Source organism: Semicossyphus pulcher, unplaced genomic scaffold (assembly GCF_022749685.1).
Source record: "Semicossyphus pulcher isolate SPU_LCO1_2020_fin unplaced genomic scaffold, fSemPul1.0.p SCAF_5, whole genome shotgun sequence".
Lineage (NCBI taxonomy): Eukaryota > Metazoa > Chordata > Actinopteri > Labriformes > Labridae > Semicossyphus > Semicossyphus pulcher.
This window is the reverse complement of record NW_027211726.1, coordinates 33,750,001-33,768,164: the sequence shown is the minus strand read 5'-3', so window position 1 is coordinate 33,768,164 and position 18,164 is coordinate 33,750,001. Positions and strand designations below refer to the sequence as shown.

Below are 18,164 nucleotides of genomic sequence, written 5' to 3'. Positions count from 1 at the left end.
TGTCACAGGTAAACAGTGTGTGAATGTCTCACAGGTAAACAGTGTGTGAATGTCTCACAGGTAAACAGTGAATGTCTCACAGGTAAAGTGTGTGAATGTCTCAGGTAAAGTGTGTGAATGTCTCACAGGTAAACAGTGTGTGAATGTCTCACAGGTAAACAGTGAATGTCTCACAGGTAAACAGTGCGTGAATGTCTCACAGGTAAACAGTGTGAATGTCTCACAGGTAAACAGTGAATGTCTCACAGGTAAACAGTGCGTGAACGTCTCCAGTAGATGTGTTCATCCTGCAGCAGTGACACAGGCTGTAATGGCTGCAACACCATCGTTGATGGGTCAAAGGTCGTCCACTAAAGGTCCTTGTTGTTTCCACTGACAGGCTCAGATTGTTCTTCTGTCCCTACAGAGATCGACCTTCTTGTTTTTACAAACAAACACTGTTCAGCTTCCTCACAGTCAGTCTAAGCCTCAGTTCTAAAACCTGCAGGCTGTGTGACCACAGAAACAAAGAGGATGTTGTGACGCCGCCTTTCTTTCCAGATTGTGTTTAAATTAACTTTTTTAAAAGATATTTGAACAAAAAAACAAATTTATGCATTTTCCACAACATCAAGACTTTGTAGTAAATGCACAGAAACAGGAGCAGATGCTGTAATACAGAGTTGTTCTGCGTGTGGAGACATGAAGCCCCAGCGTGGTGTCGGTTCAGAGCTGTAATGGCTGGAACAGTGAAAGGTCACTGCAGGTATTTTTAAATGACTCTTTCTCCTTATTTAAAGCAGCAGCAGCAGCAGCAGCGATCCTGCTCGTGCTCAAGGTGTCGGCTGCTCTCACTAAAATAACTCTTACAGAGGATTTTATTAGAGCTGCTCAGGAACTCTGATGACGACGTTCTTCTTCTAACTATTAATATTAAAACTCTTTGTAATCTGATTAACCTTGTTTTCCATTCATGTGCACAAAAGACACATCACAGCTACACACTCATTATTAAAGGTTTGAAAATGTTCAAATTCATTAAAAAGTGTCAGAGTACTTTTATTTAATGTTATTATAAACTATACGATAAATAATTCACCTGCTTGTTTTCTAACTTGTTACAAATAAAGTAATAAAGCCTCTTTTCATTATTTTATTATATTGACCCAAAATACGTTTTTTTTTTACATTTTTAATAATAAAAATAAAATAGAATATATAAATATAATTCATGTCAGGCTGTGTCCTGTGTCTTTATGATCCATTAAAAATGTAAAACCTGTTTAATAAGATCAATCGATGATCAATCGACTGATTGATTGAGTCCCGTCGTTACGAATGTTCAGTCTGAAAATGAGAAATTGAACATGTGAATGATGATTCTGTTCACGAGCACGTGACAGGACAGATGAATGAACATCACGTCTGCAGAGTTTCTGTGTGAAACCAAAGAACTTGTTCGCTCTTTATTTTGTGCCTTTAAATCTGACAAAGAAGAAGAACTCCATAAAAACACATCATGTTGTTGTTTACAAATAAAGTCTCACACCGGCGACATCATGGCACAGAACAGAGGTCACATGAACGTGTGCTGCTGGTGTTACAATCTCTAAACACGGGGTGATGACGGCGTCGTCACGTCGAGGAAGAAGTCTGTTCTGTTTGAATAAAGCGTCTCTCCAGCAGGTCAGTCTCCGTGTTCAGCTCAGCTCGAGGAAATATTCAAACAAACACATCCGTCAGCACAAATCATCAACGTCTGATAAACATGTGATCAGACGGGAGCTGACGTCACTTCCTCCGAGGCTGAGCGAAGCTCGTCACACCAAAAGAACGTTTCAGAATCTATATGTGAAGTCTGTGCTGGGTTAACCTTCTCTTATGGCTTTCAGGTCAACCTAAAGGTCGCTCCTCTCAGACTTCCTGCAATGACCACATTTGGATTTGACTCCTTTAAAGGCACGGCCACATCAGGCTTCTGTTTGAGAAGTTCTAAAGTTACCCCACACTCTGTCACATATTCATGCAGGTCATCAATAAATATCTGACAGTGTGATCAGACCGCAAACAGAGCCGTGCTGCAGTTTGTAGTCCAGGTGAGACAGAGCTAGAACACCTTCTCCTTTTCCAAACACGCGCTGACTTAAACACCTCTGAACTATGTAGTAAGAAGGACATTTAGTTTGTCCCAATATGTTAACGCAGTATCTAAAAAACAGCAGGGCGTCCATCACACCTGGTCACGTTTCCTCTGGAACAAAGGTAAAGGCTTACACTTCCTGTCTCCTGGATGGGCGTGGCCTCTCTGACATTTTAGTGTCAGAATATTCAAAAATGATGTGGCTGGTAAAAAATGCATCTTACATTAACTTTGGCTCACATGCTCTTCTTCCATTGTAAAGTTTGGACCTGCTGCTGGTCTGTTAAAGGGGCGGGGCAGAGGAGAAACCATGTGACACAGATACAGGAAATGACGGGACCGTCCCTGGTAAAGACAGTAAACTGAGGAACTTCGCAGTTTGTAGTCTGGGAGTGTAAAATTGTACAAAACTATTAGAGTATTTAACTTTTTAAACATATCATACATTCAGATATTTTCTTAATGTTTAGGCCAAATCCCAAATTCCCCCCGTGGCCCCCCTTTTGCTGCTGTGGGGCAGAAGTCCAGTTAAGTTTGGGGATCAGGGGTACTTTCATGTAGTCCTCCTAGTGACCCTCCAAACTCAGACTTCAAAGTGGAAAAATTATGATCCCAAAATGCTTTGCAGGCTGAGGCGGTGTAACGTGGATCATGGCTGCCGTCGCAGGTGAAAAAAGCCCACGACTCTGCAAATAATCATGCAAATCTACTGCGATAGCTTTGTTTACTATAGATGCAAATGAATATGTTGGCGCATCATAACAAACGTTTCATAGCTTTCTCAATGTCAGCAGAACCTCCTTTAAGAGGTGGTTTATGGGGGTTATTTCCATGTCCGGTGTATAAAGAGCGAGTGTTGTTCAGTCTTAAACCACTTCATCGTGTTGCTCCGTTCTGCGAGGCAGGGCCACGGTGGGGAGCTGGGGTTCGGCCTGAGAACGTCCCACGACTTTTATGTCAAAACACATCAGGACGTCCTTCTACATCTGCTCACATTCTGCAGCCTCCACTCCAACATGCTCATTGGTCTGTTCTGACCCACAATCTTCTGCACAGGGGAAGATGCAGCAGATTGTGGGTCAGCATGAGGGTGATTGTGCACATTCTGCATGCAAAGTACAAAGATTGTAAGAGCAGCTACAGGACGCACTGTAGTAAACAGGAACACACAGCTTGTCACACATTAAGTGCTGAACTGTGTGAACTCACAAGTCGAAGATGAACAAATACAAGCAGGAGAAAGCATCCACGCGTGCGTCTGTCATACAGGCTTTAACTGATTTAGACGGGATGATGGTTTTACTGCGAGCAAACACAGACTCAGTCCTCAGATCAGACTGAACCTACAGCCTGCGGTTAACGCTGCAAACCTGCAGGACCTCATGTTTCCACATTCACTAAACTTGGACTTAAGAATTAAATCAGTGTGAACAGAGCAAAGTTTGGGAGCTGCTCTCAAACATCCAGTCAGTGTGGGAGCACTTTCCCTGTCTGCTGCAGGATTAGTGCTGAAGCGTTCCTGTCCTTTGAACTGCAGCCCTGTGCAGGAAGTCTGAAAGTCTCCTCTTCTTTTATCCACTAACAGACGTTTCTTTAACCGCACAGCTGTTTCTATGGTTACGGTAATGCAGAGGATTGTATGCGTTCGCGTTTCTCTCCTCCTGATGGCGATTGTGCATTCTCTGCTTATTCCAGCGGTGTATCTGATTAGTGTTCATTTCTTCTCCCTCAGATGGTACCAAAGGCACACGGTGACCGTCTCTCATGAATCAGAGGGGAAAAGTCCAACAGGACAGGACAGAGAAAGTAAAGCAGATAAATGTTTTCCTTAAATACTGAATATCACCGTCGGCCTCCTAGGAGGAGGTAATAGTATACTTTATGATACTAAACATTCAGGTGACAACACGAGTATAAACTGCAGATCAATAGTGTTTAACATAAAGTGATACAAGTACAACGTCTGAAAATGTAATAAATGTGCAATACAACATGTGAGTCCAGCTGCAGACACGGGGCTGCAGGAAACTGTCTCTCTGATGGGACGTCACACACCTGCAGGTCTCACACAGGTGTGTTACAGGTGAACTCCTGGAGGTGAACGTCTCAGCATCTGTGGAAAAGACACAACTCAGTTATTACACAGCGGCAGACAGAGCCATCTGAGCAGAGGTGTGTGAACAGGTAATGTTCTGACGGGAGCACAGACGGACTCACTGACGCCACCTTCAGTCGGGGCTGAAGGCATTCCAACACGGGCCTCAGTGACACGACGGCCCTGATAGAAAGACAACAGGCCTCTGACCCGAGCAGTGTGTCCACAGCTGTTAGCGAGGGTGGACATGGAAGCAAACCACAGCTGTTCTTTAATAACACTGAACTGTGAGTAGGCCTGCAGGTGCAGCAGGTGGAGTTCAGTTCAGAGCACAGCTTGGTGTCTGCAGATGACCCATCAATGTGACCGTGTTCTTATAGTATCTGTGCTGGCTGCATGAGCACACTGAGCCCTGATGGTCCACTTCTCTGTGAACAGATCACATCACGCAGAACGTCTCGCCGCCTCGGGCTCATCCACTCAATTATCTGAGTCTCCACAGAAACTCTGTCAGAGGTTTCACACCAATCAGAGCTCGTCACACCTCGTTTTCTATGGTAACACCACCTAAATAGATTCAGTGTGTGTGTGTGTGTGTGTGTGTGTGTGTGTGTGTGTGCGTGCGTGCGTGCTTGTGTGTGTGCGCAGGATTTAGAACAACTTAAATAGCCGAACATGAATCCATGTGTGTGTTCAGTTACACTCACAGTTGAAGCCTTTAATAAAAGTGTGTTAAATAATCCAGCATATAAAAACAGCTCTCTCAGGCTGTCTTCACAACATAATGATAAATGATCAATAACCACACACACTGATCCCCCCCCACCATGTCAGCCTGTGAGCACTGAGCTCACTAAGGCTGTGACAGAAGGAGGACTCGTGTAATTCTCACTGTGCAAACTCACTAAATTAAAGCTAAATTATTGTTGGATTATTAATAAAAACAACTCAACTCTTGTGTTCAGAATGATTCCTAAAGCAAGGTGAAGTTCTCCGATTGTTAACTTCAAAATAGAAGCAGCACAATCTGAGAAGGACAGCAGCTACAGCCCTGCATGCATGTTCTGCAGGACTACAGAGGATAATCAATACTAATGTGTACGTGGCATTCGTCTGGGTGGAACTGTAAAGGAGCAGTCCCCGATATGTGAGCGTCATGTTTGAATCGCCTTGTGCAAAGACACGAAGTATTTACGTACAACTGATGGTTATATAAGTTATATTGTGTACAAGTTAGAGCTGCGCCGACAGGAAGCTGAACCGATGAGTCAGAGGAAGCCTTTCAGAGTCTTTGTGCTGTGAGCTGAAAAAACTTTGTTTAAACTAAAACATTCATCGATCACAATCTGTCATTTTATCGAAGACACGTTTTCATTCCTCCTCTAAGGAAATGAACGTACAGCATCAGTAAGAAACCGAGTCAGAGTCAGACTGTCTCTGACTGTGCTTCATGTGTGTCGAGTCTCCTTCTCACTGTAGCTTCATTATGCACCTTTAATAATGTGTTTCTAAGCTGAGACTACCTTTAATCCTGTGTTTAAACTGAAACCACCTGAGCTCTATTAATGCTGCAGCTTCACCTGCCTGTCTGTCTGTCTGTCTGCCTGCCTGCCTGCCTGCCTGCCTACCTGTCTGTCTGCCTGTCTGTCTGCCTGCCTGCCTGCCTGCCTGTCTGTCTGTCTGCCTGCCTGTCTACCTGTCTGTCTGCCTGTCTGTCTGTCTGCCTGCCTGCCTGTCTGTCTGCCTGCCTGCCTGCCTGTCTGTCTGTCTGTCTGCCTGCCTGTCTGTCTACCTGTCTGTCTGCCTGCCTGTCTGCCTACCTGTCTGTCTACCTGTCTGTCTGCCTGCCTGTCTGTCTGCCTGCCTGTCTGTCTGTCTGCCTGCCTGTCTGTCTGCCTACCTGTCTGTCTGCCTGCCTGCCTGCCTGTCTGTCTGTCTGCCTGCCTGCCTGTCTGTCTACCTGTCTGTCTGCCTGCCTGCCTGTCTGCCTGCCTACCTGTCTGTCTGTCTGCCTGCCTGCCTGCCTGTCTGCCTGCCTGCCTGCCTGTCACTCGTCACCTGCCCCTGTCGATCAGTGGGTTTTCATCCTGATGTAACTCTCTAAGGTTTTTATTAGGAGTCATAAAACACCGATAAGTGAACATTGTCAGCTTCTTCAGGTGGTAACATGTAATCACGACACGAGGAGTGATGGGCCTCACCTGAGTTTAACTTGTCTTCACCTTGTCCTTCACAAGCTTCTCTTTATGGTCCCTGCTGTCTTTCATGTCCTCGGCCTCTTTGTCCTCCTCAGTCTTGACTCCTTCCTCCTCCTCTGTGCCGAGGAGGACACTCTGGCGCACGCTGACAGAGATCACCAGCGCCTGGACGATCCCGTAGATCAGAGCAAACTGAGGGAGATACTCCTGAACCAGCCACAGTAATCCTGCCATCCCCACCGTGGAGACAAAGAACATGGCCATACCATGAAGCCACAGCCTCAGGGCCCCCTGGACCCCCAACACCTCCAGGATCAGCTTGGCTGGGGGGGACACAGTCCACAGGAAGCCAACCACAAACAGGTCAAACAGGTGGCGGAGGAAGTTGAAGCAGATCTCTTGGTGCTCCGGGAGGATTTCAACCTTCAAGCCGTTCGCAAAGAGTCGAAATGGAGACGTCAGCTGGGAGGAAGGAGGCGTGGGAGACGGAGGAGGTGTTCCATAGTCTGAAAAGTCACCGTCAATATCGTCTCCACTCCGACCATCACGCTTCCTCCGTCTTACTCCGCTGGGTTCAGCTTGCCTGGGCCATGAAATGTAAGAAGTTGGGATATATTTATTCCACCACGTAGAACCTTGCTGTGAGTTTGAATCCGTCTCCTGCTTCCCTGCGCGCAGAACTTCGATCTCCATCGGCTGCAGCTTCTCCTGCGCCTCCCAGAACTCCTCTGCAGGACTACTGTGGTCACTCTGACGTCTCCATCCTCCCCAGATCCAGGACGTCCACCCCCTGCTGCCCCGGCTCACCTGCTTCTGTTCCTCAGCTGTTACTGTGGGGGTATTCTCAGACATCGCTTTGCTGCTGCTGCCCCAGGAGCGAACCCACCCCCACGCCCGTCCCACCACAGCTGTCATCCTCCCTCACTGAGCCGCCTGGAGGTGAATGAAAAGGAGTGCTCTCCGTTTTAGTTAAGCTCCTCTTGCTTGAGTTGGCCCAGCAGCTATGTGAGCTCACTGGGAAAGCATGCATGCGCTGCCTGTTCAGCCGTTAAGTTGTAGTTCTTGTTCACAGGGCCGGGACAGAGCGACGTGCCATGGACACACCTGTGGGTGTGTTTGAGCGGGTAACTATCAAAGAGGGGGGTAACTTTAATAAAGTAACAGCATGTAGAAGTCAGGCTTCTCGTCTACATGTCTTTGGTTTCACCTGACCACCTTCAGATCTGTCCAGCCTGCTTTTAACAACTCAACAGTACCTTCCCCTATGCTAACTGTGCAGGTATCAACAGCTAGCTAACATGTCAGTAATGTCACTGATGGGCTGAAACTTGTTTTTCGGATTACAGTGAGAAACCGCTTCACTCCCCACACCTGCAAATAAAAGAGAGCACATTTAAAATCCTTCTTTAAACTCCACGTTTACAATGTTAACATCAATGTAACACCGCTCTTTATGATTGTCTCAGCTAGCCATGAACATTTCCCCGAGCTAACCTGTACATTATGTATTAGCTAACGTTTTCACTTAGCCAGTCTGGACATGTTAACTACACAGTAGAGTTTGGTAGCAGGTTTAGCCTTCACTAGCTCATCTCTGGACAACATTTTCACGGTTCTAAGTTTCTCTTTAGTGCGGTAGTTAACCTATAATAGATCATAAACACTCACCTTCGGCGACGCTAGCTTGTGTGTGGTTGTCAGAACAGAGCTAACTTAGCTCTCCTTGTTAGCATCAGATACCTCGACACACACACAACTCTGTAAACTTGTTGTCTCCGTCTTGTATACAAAGCAGGGTGTTTATCTGTGTGTGAAGTCAGAGCTAACTGATGACACGTACCGGGCTCGGTACCGAAAGCCCTTTAAAAGCAGGGGAGAGGTTCTCCTGCCAGTTCGGCTGAACCGTTTACCTCATTAAAAGAACAAAGAAGAAGAACTACCGGTCCAGTCTGCTCCTTCAAAATAAAACTACCTGCTGTTCACGCGCAGGCGTCCGTACTTGACACAGCTGGTTCACGCAGAGATGACCACAGCTTCATCTGAGGGTGGAAAGTGAGTGTAGCTTTAAGGTACAACAATTCACCTCCGTGGCCCCATCACAGGGCTATGAGATAAAGTACATAGCATACACTGTATATCACTTTATTGGGCGTGTGCCGTTGCAGGGTGTGGTCTCAGAGTGCACAGATATAGTTCAGCCCGAGGAAACATGCAATCAGGTGGTTAGACTGCGGCTGGACACGTGTAAGAGTTTAAACTGTCACACAGGACTCCTGAACTGCAGGACAGACAAGTCATGCCTGCAGAGAAGACAATATACATTACTGCTATTATAAACCTATTACATGAATTCATGTTGATTGTTTATCTATTACCAGCCTCTGTGTATGATCAGTATTTAGTTTTAGTTTGTGTGTTCGGTATGTTGAGACTCTCTGTATAGATATAGTGTATTGTTGTTGATACTGACGCTAACCTGGTTTTACTCTTTTCTTTGTTTTACTTGTTTTATTTACACTGTCTACGTTTTCACTCCCGTGATGTCACTGTGTCAACAAATTGCGTCAGAGCTCGTGTCAAACGCAGAGTCCTTTAAAATGCTTCCCAGGTTGTAACCAGCTTCTAATCATGAGCAGACACTAGAGAAACACTGATGCTGGCTCATCTGTGTGTGTAGCGCTGGTTTATGTATATTATATATTTATGGATATTTATCATTTTTCAGGAAGTGTATTTTGATCTATCAAACATGACAATTTTTTTCAAATTTTCTGATTTATACTCAAATCCAAAAGCAATAACCTTTTCCTACAGAGCTGGTGTTCTGAGCTCTAAGCAGCTTCATTTCCCACGACTCAGAATGTAAATGACCACACACACACACACTGGACTTCCCCTCTGACAAAGGGACATTTAGATTTGATTTTAGGCTGAAGGTTTCCCTTTTACTTCGTGGACTTCCATGTTGTTTCCTGGCCCATCTGCACATCACAGAAGTAGACTGTTAAAACACTTTAAATCAATCTTTGCGACTGATTATAATTTGCATTTAAAATAACTCAATGCTGAAGCTGGCTCTAAATAACCTACAGATATGCTACTACTCCGAAACTTAAGTAATTCAGTCCTTTTACTGCAGAACACTTCTGAGTCTACCACGTAGCTGCACATGAACACTCCTGTGTCATTACTGCGTCTTTGGTCTTTCCATGACTTCATACGCGTTACCCTTTAGACAGAGCATCTGAGCCAGAGCATTTCACAGTTGGACTTCTATAACTGACAATATTTAATCTTGGATTAAGTCTCAACTTATTGATACATTTTATTGCAATCAAACAGATTTAACTGAAAGAGACACTTCTGTTGTTTAACCATTTATTTGAAATGTGTTCAATAAATGTGCATTTCAGTGTTATGGCTTCTGTAAACAAGACCAAAGAGTTTTAAAATGAACAGCTGCTTCCACTCCCATAATTGTTTGACAGACTCTGAAGCTTGCAGCAGTCCAGACTCAACTCGGCACCTGTGGAGACACATTAAATCTGTGTTTTAGCATCAGCAGCGCTCAGCCTAAAGTCTGTGAAGAGACTCAAACAGTCAAACACCAACCTTGTCCTGTCACAGCGAGGATGTCCTCCAGCTCAGGCTGCCACAGTCTGACCTGCAGAAACAAATATGAAAGACTTCATCAGCAGGGTTTGGATAAATAAAGTGTCCATCAGAAGCTCTGACCGTCTGAGCGTCTCAGTGCGCTGCGAGTAAACTTCAGTTTAGATCAGTCGAACCGAAAAATGAATCATCATCGACCAAACTCAGACACCAGAGCTGCAGGGTTAAAGCCCTTTGACCCCTTTATATGACTCAGCAAGTCTGTCCCAGGTACACCTCAATAAGCCAGAGCCACCCCCATTAAACATGAACCCATCCTAATGGGGCTTTACTTTCAGAGATCATACTTACAGCTGTGAACGCTCAGCAGTTGGCTCCTCTCAGTCCAGGCGTGTGCATGACCTACACAACAAATACACACCATTAATACAGATACATGACAAACAAGGACACGTTCAGGAACACCAGAGTTTTAACACATTTACTGCAGAGTCAGTTTAAGATTCCACAAACAGGTATTACATCATAGAGCTAAAAAGGCTCATGTATTTTATTCTCCTTCTGTCTCTTAATGTTGTGCACGGTTGTTGGTGCAGTTCGAGGTTTTATTGTCATACCACAGAGTGATGAAGCACAAACTCTTTAACGTACACATTCGGTCACAGCACAAACATGCCTTGAAGCGGTCGTTCGCTGCGACATGGAATAAAAAGCCCGTCTGTATTTCAGTAAAATACAGACCATGCTTTGAGAGTGTCCTAAAGTTTTACTAGCTCTACATAATCTGCAGTAAATTGGTTAAAACAGAGCGTCACTGGTGTGGTTCTGTGGTCAGTGCACTGTGAAAACATCTTCATGCTTTTATCAGAGACTCTAGTCTATTGAATCATCATCCCACATTAAACAGGACAGGCTGTTGGACCCAAGACTTACCAGGAAGACAAGTCACATCCGGCTGCTCCAGTTGAAACACCTGAGAACAGAGACAGCATAAGGAGCAGCCCTCATCTCTACAGTTCAGTAGAAAGCATTAATCTGCATGTTCAGTGCACTGTGAAAGAGCTTCATGGGGAAATCAGAGACTCTAGTCTAGTGAATCATCATCTCAAAAATCAGAACACAGAACAGAAGCTTTATATTTAAGACTCACCCAGAGGAGCACCGTCCTCATCCTGCTGCTCCAGTTTCAACACCTGAGAGAACAGAACACAGGGTTACAACCTGTTCTCCTCTCTGCACTGTGTAATGATCGTTCATCTGCATGCTCAGTGCACTGTGAAAGAGCTTCATGGGAAATCAGAGACTCTAGTCTAGTGAATCATCATAGCAGCATGTTTGTTTCAGCAGAATGTCCCTCAGTGACCTCCTCTTACTCACCAGCTCCTGGCTGCAGAATTAATTCTTCATTTAGGGCAGGAATTAACCTCAGCTGCATCCTGTTCCTGAAACAGAGCGATTCGTCAAACATGGTGTATGATGCAGCCCAAACTTTCATACTTTGGTTACATGCATTCCATTTCATGAACACAAAAGTAAACTAACATCTTTGGGAGAATTCATCATCAGGTTTACACATAAGGAACATTTCTTGGTGGTTTGGTGCAAAACTACTAAACGTTAATGTAGCACAAATGAAAGCAGGCCTGCAGCACAGCAGGGTGACAGACACGCAACAGGAAATGTAAAAGCCCATCTTTTTTAAGAACCACCATGTTCTACTGCACACAAATATCCAACGCTTACTTACAATGTGATTAACATTCATTCAGGTCCCTGCTCCTCCATTACGCTGTGATCTCACTGCCACACCACGTGCTGACCGCCGAGGACCAGGAGCACGCGCTGCTGATCGTCCCATCGCGCCCAGAGGATTCATCTTAAATGAGCCTAAAGACGGTTTACAGAGAGGCGGAGCCTGCTTAACATTTACTGCCAACTGTTTCCTACGTGTTTAAATCGTGCTAAATCCTGAGGCCCTGTCTGCCACGTCTAAAAGTTCAGGGCAACACCCGACACGAAGAGGCAGAGAGGTAGTCCGCGCGTGGCTTATATAGGCGGGTCTTTCCAGTGCCACGTGATTTAGGTGTCCTGAATATTGCCTGTTTATAACATAAATATCAATCCCCTGTAAAACAGGCGTTATTATATACTAAACGAATAAAGACTCCTTTATAAGAAGCTTATTATAAGTTATTAGCTCTTTGGTATTTTTATAAAGCTGGAGTAAACGAAAAACATCAGATCAACGACAAATGCACAAGAGACGAAACAGACTCAACCATAAGACAGATATAACAACACAGGATACAAAATATCCTACAATAAAACTTTATATAAAACAGGAAGTACAAAATCAAACATGACTACAAGACTGAGCCGTCTTCAGAAACGGTTTCAGTTTGAGCTCTGCAGCTCAGGCATTCACATATTGACCCCTGGACAGAGAAGGCGCTTCGTCCAAGTGATAATTTATAAAGGGCACCTCACAGTCTTCATTAGATGCTCCACGTGTTACAGAGCCTGATACTCTCAGAGGACCCCACCAGGTCACTGAGCACCTGAGGAGCCTGATGATGTAAGCGTTTATGGACGAGCTTAAGATTTCATAAAATGATAAAAACTTAACATATTTAATTTTTTTTGATAACATCAATGATGTGTTCTTATTGGCTCTTGTCTAAAATCTTTATGGCTCTGTTATATATCATCATCGGAGGTCTGATTGTTGAAGATGCTGCTTGTGACCGGGAGGTGACACAATAACTTATATGTGAATATATATAATATATATTGCTTTTGTGGTTCTGCTCACCGTTTTCACATGCTTATCAAATTTGAGGTGTGACTCTAATACAAGACCCAGATATTTTACCTCTGGAGCCTGCTCAATACACTGTCGTCTAATCTTTAGGTTTAACTGAATGATCTCTGAAAACTGCTGGAGGTCTGGGTAAGAAGATAAGAAGGATGGCAGTTTCCCCAATAAGGCCTTGTACACATAAAATGTATAAATGAAGTGGTCTTTGATTTGGTGATGGTCAACCAGCCTACAAATTGTTATTTGTATTATGTTATTCATTATTCAATGTCATGTGCCTTTATCATTCTAAGGTACAGCTCTTGTTGCTCAAAGTTTACATGTAGGTTAACATATTGTCAACCACATATTTAAATACATTTGTTTGTTTGTTTATGTGCATATTGTCCTGCCTGTATTTTTCCTATTGTATGAAAACTACAGTCACTCAACAGTTTGCAGCCTTTATTAAATTAAAAGCTATGAAAACAACCTGAAGATGCCAACAGACGAAGCTGATCGTGTTTTGTTTCTGTTTATTGTATAAATCACACGAAACCAAGGAACTGGGATTTGATACCTTGAGCAAATTCTAACAAAATTAGGGTTAATTTAATTAATAAATTAATTTAATTTAAGTTAATTTAAGGTCATTTTTGTAACATTTAAAAAGATGTCATATCAATAGACGGTTGAACGGGATACACATAAGACTTATTATAGATATGAGCCAACTTAGGCTGTGTCTGACTCTGAATTATTAAAACAGATACTGACCTTCACAGTTTAACGTTTCTTCAAATAAAAGAGCTAATGTTCAATGTTTCAGTGATGACTGATCCAGGACCACCCATCGTCACGCCTTTCTGGGTTGCCATGTTCGTTATAAAAAAAAGGAAAATCTGTGTTTAAAACAATAGGAGGTCTACACGTACTATAACTCAAACCTGGCAACACACCCGGAACTCACTCTCACTGCTGCTGTCGTCACTGAGGTCAGGTAGACGGAGCGAAGATGGCGACCGCCTACGAGAGATACAATTTGTAAGTACAAATACTGTAGTTAATGGGTTTTAAATCCGCTGTCGTTGCGTTTAAACGTGCTTACAGAAGGACCAGAGACCCGGCTAATGACCGAGTTTTAACCGGAGCTGTAGTTCAGGAGTAACCGGCGTTGTTAGCTCGTGTTGTCGGATGACACAGCGGCTGAAGTTCGCTGACAGGCTGAGCTGGTGGAGAAGGAAGCAGCCAAGTTTCTCTCCACACTCATTCATTATAAAATATACATGTTGGCATCGTTACGTAGACCTGACAGGAGCTGTGTGCGGCTGGATTTAATCGCTTTAAACAGGGGCTCTGTCGTTCAGCGTGAACAGGGATGTAGAAAGTTCAGTTAGGCTAATGTTAGCTAGCAGCAGCAGGTTATTTAACACGATGGGTTTGTTTGATCGCATTTTCAGCTCCTGTCAGAGGTGTTAATAGGACAAACATTTTAATTAAGCTCTAGGTGTTGTATCACGAAATGTATTCAGCTGTGCACACTGACATATGGTAACATTTACCGTTAGCTGCTGTGGTGTTTAACTTTTCCTAAAGTTAACAGATCTCTGTGTACTTTTACAGACACGCCTTTTTTAAACAGGCTACCTACCCAGTCTTACCTGTCTGTCCTAACAGTTTGTTCTTCTGTCTGTCCTACCTGTCTGTCATATAATGTCTGTATTGTGTCAGTGGACCGATCAGTATCTGGGCTTGGTTAAGACAGATTTAAAGGATCATACCTGTCTCACTTTATGTTGAATCTCTGCACCTTGCTTTGGGGATGGATTTGTGCAGGGAGACATAACTTACAGTAAATATAATTATATGAATTCATATAATTATATATAATTAATCAAAGTGTTGAATGAATAAAAATGATTCATCCATGATTTCATCTATCATCAAACATTTAAAGTAAATCTAGCTCAGTCTGCTCAAGACGCTTCAAATAGGAAAAGAAAACTACAAACATGTTTCGTGACCAGACTTTGCACCTGATACAAAAAGTTCAGCATAAGATTGTTTTTACCTTTTTATACTGATTCATGTGAACAGTTTGCAGAGACCTGAAGAGGAGAAACTCTTCAGTGTTTCACAATTACAAGTTAGCATGAAAGAAAAGTCAGAAATAAGTTGAATATGAGATTTACACAGTAAGAGAACCGTCTGAGAAATCCTCAGTGTATCCAGATATTACATGACTATTAGAGTCGTTATGATACTGATACCAGGATTGTATTGGCCTTTTATACCGCCTAAAAGCAGCGTGGCAGTAAGACAGTCAGTGCACCGATCTGACACTGAAATATATCCCCTCAAATGTTTATTGTTTTGAGGTAAATTATCACGTGACGTAACAAACAGTGCGCTGCTAGCAGAGAGAGAGAGAGCTAGACAAATGTCAGCTATCAGTGTTTTTTCACATACATGTTTATATATTTTGGCACTGGGTTTGGACACTAAATATTATGTCCTAATACAGAAGAACTCGTTACCTTAGATGAGTACATCTCTGTTGTTTCAAGGATTTTAAATCACTCAATAACAAAACTGTGCAGCGCTGTGTTTATCCGAGCACACCCAGCGTGTGCTGATGTGGCCTCTCATAGCAGCTTGTAGGAGTCATCACTTAAAATGGATCTTGATAACATTTAATATGCGTGCAAGTGCAAGTTTAGTGCATGAGAGCAGCACATTGAGAGCTCGACTGAAGCCTGTTGTAAACAACACACGTGAAGCTTCCTCCACCTTCTGCAGGAACAAACTCAAACAAGAACTTTGTCTTTAAAGTTCAGTTGAATTTTCATGTTCAATGTAAATGTACTTGTTTTCCATTGCAAGTTATTTTCCTTTATCTCCTGTGCTGTGTGGGTGTTAATACACATTCATAAAGAGCTTATAAAGTCTTACATATCTCTGGTTGAAGCTCTGCGTAATGTAAAGTGCACATTGTATTAAATGGGCTGAACAGTTGTTGTCTCCTCAGTCGTAGTACTTAGTGTCCGTGTTGTTCAGGAATGTGTAGTTGCTCTGGATTATGGAGGGAAACAAAAGAGTGGTTGTGTCACTACATCACCCTGAGCTGCAGACGTCACTGCGGTGAAACACGGGGTCATGTTTTCACTAAAGCTCTGAGTGTTACTCAGGCAGCTGCTCGGATCTCTGCAGGAAACTACTGACAACAGTTGCACTGTGATTCACAGGCTGAGACGATGCAGGGTTTAGTGTATTATGTAATCGTTCCCCACAAAGGAAATAGACCTCCACACAGAGAGGTCAGAGGTCACGATAAAAGCTTCACATCCAGAGCCAGCAAGGAAAAAAGAAAACATGTTCTTCTTTCATTTTATAACATTTGATTGTCCTGGATGGAGCTGATCTGAAAGCTTCCAGCTCACTTCTCAGTTAGAGTCCGTCCTCATCAGAACCCACCGTCTGTCCCACCTGAGGACAGAGGAGGCCTGTGTGAGTGCCTCATGAACTGTGGGCGTAGTGATGGCTGTGAGGAGCTCTGTGGGCACTGCAGAGTCCAGTGATTATAGCACATAAATGCTACGTCCTCACTGTGAACCTTTTCCTAACCCTCTCTGTCCACATGGTTCCTCTTAATCTCTTACCCTAATACAACATATGCAATAAGAACATTTGTACGGGACCTGGCAGAGGAGTAGAACACTAATCTTTTACAGTCTATCCTCCAGTCACAAGTGTCAGTGCTGCAGCTCTAGCAGGTGGCTTTTATTGTGAAAGAGGACATCCTGCAGCCTCGTCTGTAACGCGCTGAAAGAATGACTTTGTGACATGAACTCTGTAACGTCTCTATACGTCCTTCCAGGCACACGACCCCAGAGAAGTTCTTCATCGAGGCCTGTGATGAGGGGGCGGACGCTGTGCTGGCCATCGACAGGGTCTCTAATGAGATGACCCTCACAGGTAGGAAGATTACCACGCTGCACCACAGACTGTCTACATATACACAGTACACGTTTCAGCTTCAGACCTCCAGCATTAAATACATATACATAGTGTAATATAAACAGCACTGTATTTATGGCCACTTTAAAATTGCTATTGTACCCTGTGGTATACCTTAGACCTCACACCATGCTGTGTTATCTCATGCTGCTATTACCTACATGTCACTTTAACTGTCACTTTCTCCTATAACAGCTGTACATACCTCGTGTTGTATTGTTTTTTATTTGATCTATTCTTGTCTTTATTTGTATTTACTTTCTTTCTATTGTGTCTTTGTGCTGCTGCCGCACCTAAAGGATCATCTTATCTTTACTTTCGCTCGCTGCCTGCGTTCGCCCGTCATTTGATCTGTTCTTATCTGGAGTGCAGCAGAAAAATACAGAAAGTTAATCAGAATATAAAAGTACAAATTCTTAGTAAAATAAAAGATTAAAAAAAGGTCACAAAATGAATTTATGCTCAGAAGAAAGAAACGTGGCCTCAGTCTTCTTCCAAATCAGCACATTTTTGTTGTTGAAAACCTGCCTTAAATTACAGATTTAATCTAGAAGTGCTCCGTTTCGTTCTCTTTGGCGCCACCTAATGCCATAAAAGGTAATTGCGGGCGCACACATCCCAGGTAAGCAGACGTCCACGGTCGGCTCCGGCTGTAACTCCTGATTTCCCTGGCTGACGGTCGCTTTCCTTTTCAGACTGTTTGCTTCATCTGAGCGTCGAGTTTGTTTCTTCTTCTTTGGATTTTCACTTCTTGTTGAAGTTGTATCTGTAGTCATCCATCTTTTCTTTGTTTGTTCAGCCATAGTAGATTACTGTTTACTCGCAACACTTGCAGAGAGCGGAGAAGCAGCCGCTTAGCTCCGCCTACCCTCTCTGGCAGACCAACCACTGCTGGCTGATGGAAAACGCGTCACTAACTGGGCGCCGCCACAGACACCCAGCCCATAATAATACTATATACTGCAGATGAAAGGCTTTCATCAGTGGGCCATAGGCTCAGTCAGCATGTGTTACCTCATTCAGAGAGAGAGAGAGACTTACAGACATTTATTTACATGAACATCTTCATGATTCAAGTCGTAGGTTTTGTTGTGAAGCTACATTTTTACCACTTTTATCAACGTTTTCACCTCCTGCTGCTTCACAGGTAAAAAAGATGTTCCTCCGTCAGCGGTCACCAGGCCGATATGTGGCATCATGGGAACTATTCGCCTGGTCGCAGGTAGGATCCATGTCAGTGCTGTGTTGCTCATACCTTTAAGGCGTGTAATATCAAACACCTGTGACTGATGACCTCACACACACAGGTATGTACCTGATCGTCAT

The 18,164-nt window shown here is 43.7% G+C and overlaps 2 protein-coding genes, 1 long non-coding RNA gene and 1 other non-coding gene across 4 annotated transcripts in view; 1 reads left to right on the top strand and 3 right to left on the bottom strand.

Moving 5' to 3' along the window:
- Nucleotides 1–3,203: 3,203 nt before the first annotated feature.
- On the bottom strand, nucleotides 3,204–8,316 carry cunh6orf47 (chromosome unknown C6orf47 homolog). Its single transcript, XM_069680857.1, has 3 exons — nucleotides 8,081–8,316; nucleotides 6,416–7,783; nucleotides 3,204–4,232 (listed from the first exon to the last, which is right to left on the bottom strand). Exon 2 carries the CDS (start codon nucleotides 7,325–7,327, stop codon nucleotides 6,422–6,424), a length of 906 nt encoding a protein of 301 aa, XP_069536958.1. The 5' UTR covers nucleotides 7,328–7,783; nucleotides 8,081–8,316; the 3' UTR covers nucleotides 3,204–4,232; nucleotides 6,416–6,421.
- A 1,470-nt stretch (nucleotides 8,317–9,786) lies between these two features.
- On the bottom strand, nucleotides 9,787–12,028 carry LOC138609209 (uncharacterized). The gene is made up of 7 exons (XR_011309465.1): nucleotides 11,772–12,028; nucleotides 11,402–11,466; nucleotides 11,175–11,217; nucleotides 10,958–10,997; nucleotides 10,376–10,426; nucleotides 10,025–10,076; nucleotides 9,787–9,938 (listed from the first exon to the last, which is right to left on the bottom strand). It is a non-coding gene; the product is annotated as an uncharacterized lncRNA (long non-coding RNA).
- Nucleotides 10,853–10,921, bottom strand: LOC138609557 (small nucleolar RNA SNORD52). The gene has a single exon (XR_011309483.1). It is a non-coding gene; the product is annotated as a small nucleolar RNA SNORD52 (small nucleolar RNA).
- Nucleotides 12,029–13,817: 1,789 nt separating the features above from the next.
- sacm1la (SAC1 like phosphatidylinositide phosphatase a) overlaps nucleotides 13,818–18,164 on the top strand; it is an 18,833-nt gene continuing 14,486 nt past the window's right edge. The window contains exons 1-4 of the mRNA XM_069681120.1: nucleotides 13,818–13,865; nucleotides 16,699–16,796; nucleotides 17,986–18,060; nucleotides 18,146–18,164. The exon at nucleotides 18,146–18,164 is cut by the window's right edge and continues 109 nt beyond it. Of these exons, the coding sequence (XP_069537221.1) occupies nucleotides 13,837–13,865; nucleotides 16,699–16,796; nucleotides 17,986–18,060; nucleotides 18,146–18,164 (221 nt within the window). The 5' untranslated portion in view covers nucleotides 13,818–13,836. The remainder of the gene's footprint in view (nucleotides 13,866–16,698; nucleotides 16,797–17,985; nucleotides 18,061–18,145) is intronic.

Bases quoted from the DNA above. Each gene is read 5' to 3' on its own strand.
- cunh6orf47 (XM_069680857.1), bottom strand. From the start codon at position 7,327: ATGACAGCTGTGGTGGGACGGGCGTGGGGGTGGGTTCGCTCCTGGGGC.